Below are 4,383 nucleotides of genomic sequence, written 5' to 3'. Positions count from 1 at the left end.
AGAAGATGTGGTTTCGTCAGTTTGCGGTAAGTATTCTAATTTTTTAACTTATATTTTTAATCTTTAATATAAAATTTCTACAAATTGTGTTTTTTTTTCCAGCAAGAGTTCACCTGGAATCCCGATCACACGAACTTTATCCGTGACGCTTTCGTCCATAAAGTTATGGAAAACTATGTGAAGCAGATCTACGAGTGGAAGCAGAAGTGGCTCATCAACCAGGTTTTTTTTAATTTATTAAACAATTTTTTTGAATTTATTAAACTATTTTTGGATTTAGTAAACTATTTTATATATTTTTTTTATTAAAAGGTCCCGAAGTCGACCAACAACACTGTCTGGGAGGAGTTGTGTGTGCATTGGGATAAGGACGAGACGAAAGCTACCTCCGTGACCAACTCCGCCAACCGCAAGAGCGATCGTGGCGGGAAGGGCATGTACAAGCACAATTTGGGTGCCCAGACTATTGCCACTCTGGGGGATCGCTTGGTAAGTTCAATCTCTTTTTTTTTAATTATTTAAGTATTTTTATTTTATTTTTTATGCATTTCTTCTAATTTCAAATGTTTGTTTAACTGGATGAAAATGATGGCGAGCCGGTTGATGATTTCGTCCTAATGAAGACGGCGCATACCAACAAGCACACCGGGGAGATTGATGAAGGTGTTGTGAGGGATGTGCTCAGCCTGATCGAAACTCAGAAGGAAGTCGAAGATACCCGTCTATCTCAGCTTCAAACCGACCTGGACGCCACTTCGACGGCTTCGACCAACTTGTTCCGGATTCGAATCAACGAAATCGTTGAATCGGTATGTTCTTTATAAAAAAGTTCAATTCATTTATTTCTTTATTTTCATTTTATCATCTTTTCTATTATTTAAATTTGTTTATTTTCTATTTCAGTCGGTTCCAAAGAAGAAAGGATGTTTGGTCGGTTTGGGTCGTCAAGCTTGGTCGGTTCCTCCTTCTGCACCACAGCCCTATGTTGATCCAGAAGTGCTTATGGACCAGTTGAATGACAAAGATGACCGCGTAGCTGCGTTGGAGGAAAATATGGCGGATCAAGAGGCGGGATGGGAGGCAACGAGGAAGCAGAACGAGCAAACGATGGAGATGATGAAGAGGATGTATCCGAACGACCAGTTCCCGTAGTTTCTTTCTTTTTTTTTTTCAAAAACTCTGAATGTTTTATTTTGGTATGTACAACTTTGAATATTATCTAATATGTTTTGTATTTTAATTTTAATTTTATATTTTTGAATTTCAATTAAAAAAAATAAAATTTTAATTTAAAAAAAAAAAATATTTTTGGGAATATTTCGAGGAAGTGTATCCCTCGGGATATTCCGGCGACAACTTCCTTGGAATATTCACCTCGGAATATCCCGACGGACACACTTCCTCGGAATATTCCGACGACAAAGGTTTCTCGGAATATTCCGACGGCCGAGGTTCGTCGGAATATTCCGATACCTCTTTTCTCTCGGAATGTTTCCGAGGACCGTTCCATCGGAAATATCCGAGGAGATACCGACGAACAGTCCTAGGAAATGTTTTTTCGGAATGTCCTCGGAATCTTTAATTCTCGGTATTCCCTCGGAATTTTCCGAGGAAATTCAGGTTCATATCCATTCCTTATCAATCCGGTTGAGTGTTCGTTCCTTAGGGTTCTTCAAGTGGTATCAGAGCCACTCAACCTGTACTTGTCTATTCATTTTCTCATCTTTCCATCTTCTTCATCCATCTTCTACCTTTCATCTTCTTTTCTTTATAAAAAAAATTTTTACGGAAAGCCAAGAGATCATCCCATCTGAAGCTAAAGAAAGACAAATTTGAGGGAAAATCTTTTTAAAGGAGAGAATGATGCGCCCCGAATCAGCAGCAGAATCAAATCAAGAAGGTTTGGCTTATGGGTTTACGATTAAACGAGATGGGCTTGAAGTATATTGCAAATGTGTTTATAAACATGTATCCGCCCAAAGAAAGAAAGGCCCAACAAGAAATTATAAGTGATGGTCTTATAATATATCAATCTGACGGCAATTGAGAGACCGTCGACCGTGTGGAAGCACGAGACCAGCCGAAAGAGTCTTACGTCTACAATCCTTCAATTTCAATCAAGTCAAGACATTTATGATTTTGGTCAAATCAAAGTCTTTGGTCAAGTCTTGTTTTCATAAGTTGCTAATTTCTATGTTTGACTAGTCTTTTGTATTCAAACATTTTGTATGCTTTGCCTATTATATAAAGGTCATTTGATCAATGAAATAAAATAAGCGTTGATTATTATTTTCGGAACCTTGAGATGGATTCTCACTTCTCGTTTTTTGGTGTGGTTAGCTCCAAGTAAACACCTCTTTCTCGTTGGACTTGTGCGTCATATCAAGCAACGGATCGAGATTGCTTCTTTGTTGGACCGGTGCTCCACATCCGGCAACAAATTGGCTTCGGGAATATCAGCAGCCTTCCGCATCTGCTGTGCGATCCTTCGATCCACCATTTCTTCCTTTGTTGGACTTGTGCGTCATATCAAGCAACAATCGAAGCTCGGTAGTATCAAGAGACTCTCCGCCCCTCTTGTGTCACCATTCAATCCACCAGTTCTCTCTTTTGGCGAGTTCATATCCTCTTAGTCCGGCTGAGTGATCATTTCCTAATCTAGGACGCATCACGACCTTTTGGAGACCGTAGCCCGCGCGGGCCTGACCCGCCATGATCCGCAAGGAGATGAGCCCGCTGCGGTACGGGACATGATGAGACGGATCAACCAGTTTGACATCTCTACTCAAATACAAATAAAAATATAGAATAACATAAAGTCAATAACTTGTAGATAGAGATCAAAGATTCATGATCGCGGAGGATTAAGAGTTTAAGATCTAAACATGAATATTCAAGTTATCTTCGAATACATAGTCACACCGTTTCATATTTCCTAGTAACGATCCAATTACATTTCCCGCAGGATCCGCCGTGAATTTCACCGGTAGATCGCCGCACAACACCATCAAGAAACCATCAGAGTCCACTCCGGCAACAATCTCCACTCGATAACCCCTAACCACATCGCCAATAATTCCCGGCGTTACAACCCTTTTGAAATCGACACTTATGACTGGTCCATCCGTTTTGTCGGAGGTAACAACCTGACCGAAACCATCCACCGACGGAGATGTCTCGGACACAACCTCTTCTCCACGAAGGAGACGAGACTTGATTGTATGGAAAGAGATTTTGCAGCCGGTGACCGGACTCATCGCAACCAAACCGACTCTCCAGTCAGCGGTTGAGATGTTTGCGGTTACGTTTGTATTTGAGACGGAGACAGAGTGGGCAAAGAGCTCCAAGTAGCAACCACCTTCGCCTAATAATTTTCCTGACAAAGAGAGAAAGACAAGGACGAATACAATACTCCAACATGAGTAGCAACCACAGTAACAAACTGGAGTAATCTCAAGGGGCGGATAATATGCGCGGCGGTATGCGGTGTATGCGGTGGTGGATGCTTGCCGGCGACATTGACAATGTTGGAGAGTGAGGCCACACGAGGTACACTGAGGAATTGCCATTTTGATTTTGAAGCTCTAAGAAAAGATTAACTTAGTTAAGGTTTTCCTCAATAAATGAAATGTTCTTTTTATAAATATTTTCAGTGTCGCAAGATTTCTTTTGTTGAGAAAAAGTCCGCACGATAATCTAAGCTGTTAAGAGATAATGATTATCCATCCTTCTTACACGTGGAATATATTTGTCCATCAATGGAATGTCATTGTCATTCTTCCATGATATGTGTCCCAAAATTTCTTACTATAAATACTTTTTTCCCCTCTCTCTTTTGTAAGATCAGAAAATGTAAGACAACATGGGAAATAAAAGGCTTATATTTCCTTTTACGTTTCTTCTCTATACACCAAAAGAATAATACAATAATAAGAAAGTCACAATCACATCAAGCTCTCTCTCTTGTTTTATTAATTTTACGACACGTTATCAGCACGACGTTCTGACCAACTGATGTTTATCAATCCGAAAGTTCTTAAACAAACCGAGGTAATGTTAAAATTTATGTATTTCAATATACTTAATTTATTTAAATTTTATTATTATTTCGGAGTGATAGGCTGGACTTTCTCCATTTATTTTTCGGGATGATAGGCTTTGCCTTCCCCGACTGATCGTTATGGTAGGCTATGCCTTCACGATCAGAGAAACACATGGTAGGCGTTGCTTCCGTGAATAAAAAATAAAAATAAAGGTCAAAAATGGTAGACAAAGTCTCCTCGGACCTTGAAATAAGTAAAAGTCAAAATGGTAGATCATGTCTCCTCGGACTTTGAAAAATGATCAATATGGTAGTCTAAGACTCCTCAGATCATGTGGTAG

The 4,383-nt window shown here is 39.7% G+C and overlaps 1 protein-coding gene across 1 annotated transcript; it reads right to left on the bottom strand.

Annotated features, from left to right (window-relative positions):
• Window positions 1-2,816: 2,816 nt before the first annotated feature.
• Window positions 2,817-3,695, bottom strand: LOC106316717. Its single transcript, XM_013754596.1, has one exon. The coding sequence runs from the start codon at window positions 3,567-3,569 to the stop codon at window positions 2,880-2,882; it is 690 nt and encodes a 229-aa protein (XP_013610050.1). The 5' UTR covers window positions 3,570-3,695; the 3' UTR covers window positions 2,817-2,879.
• Between the last annotated feature and the right edge of the window lie 688 nt (window positions 3,696-4,383).

Source organism: Brassica oleracea, chromosome C9 (assembly GCF_000695525.1).
Source record: "Brassica oleracea var. oleracea cultivar TO1000 chromosome C9, BOL, whole genome shotgun sequence".
Classification (NCBI taxonomy): Eukaryota; Viridiplantae; Streptophyta; class Magnoliopsida; order Brassicales; family Brassicaceae; genus Brassica; species Brassica oleracea.
Note: the sequence above shows the minus strand (reverse complement) of the source record. Positions and strands in the feature narration are given on the sequence as shown.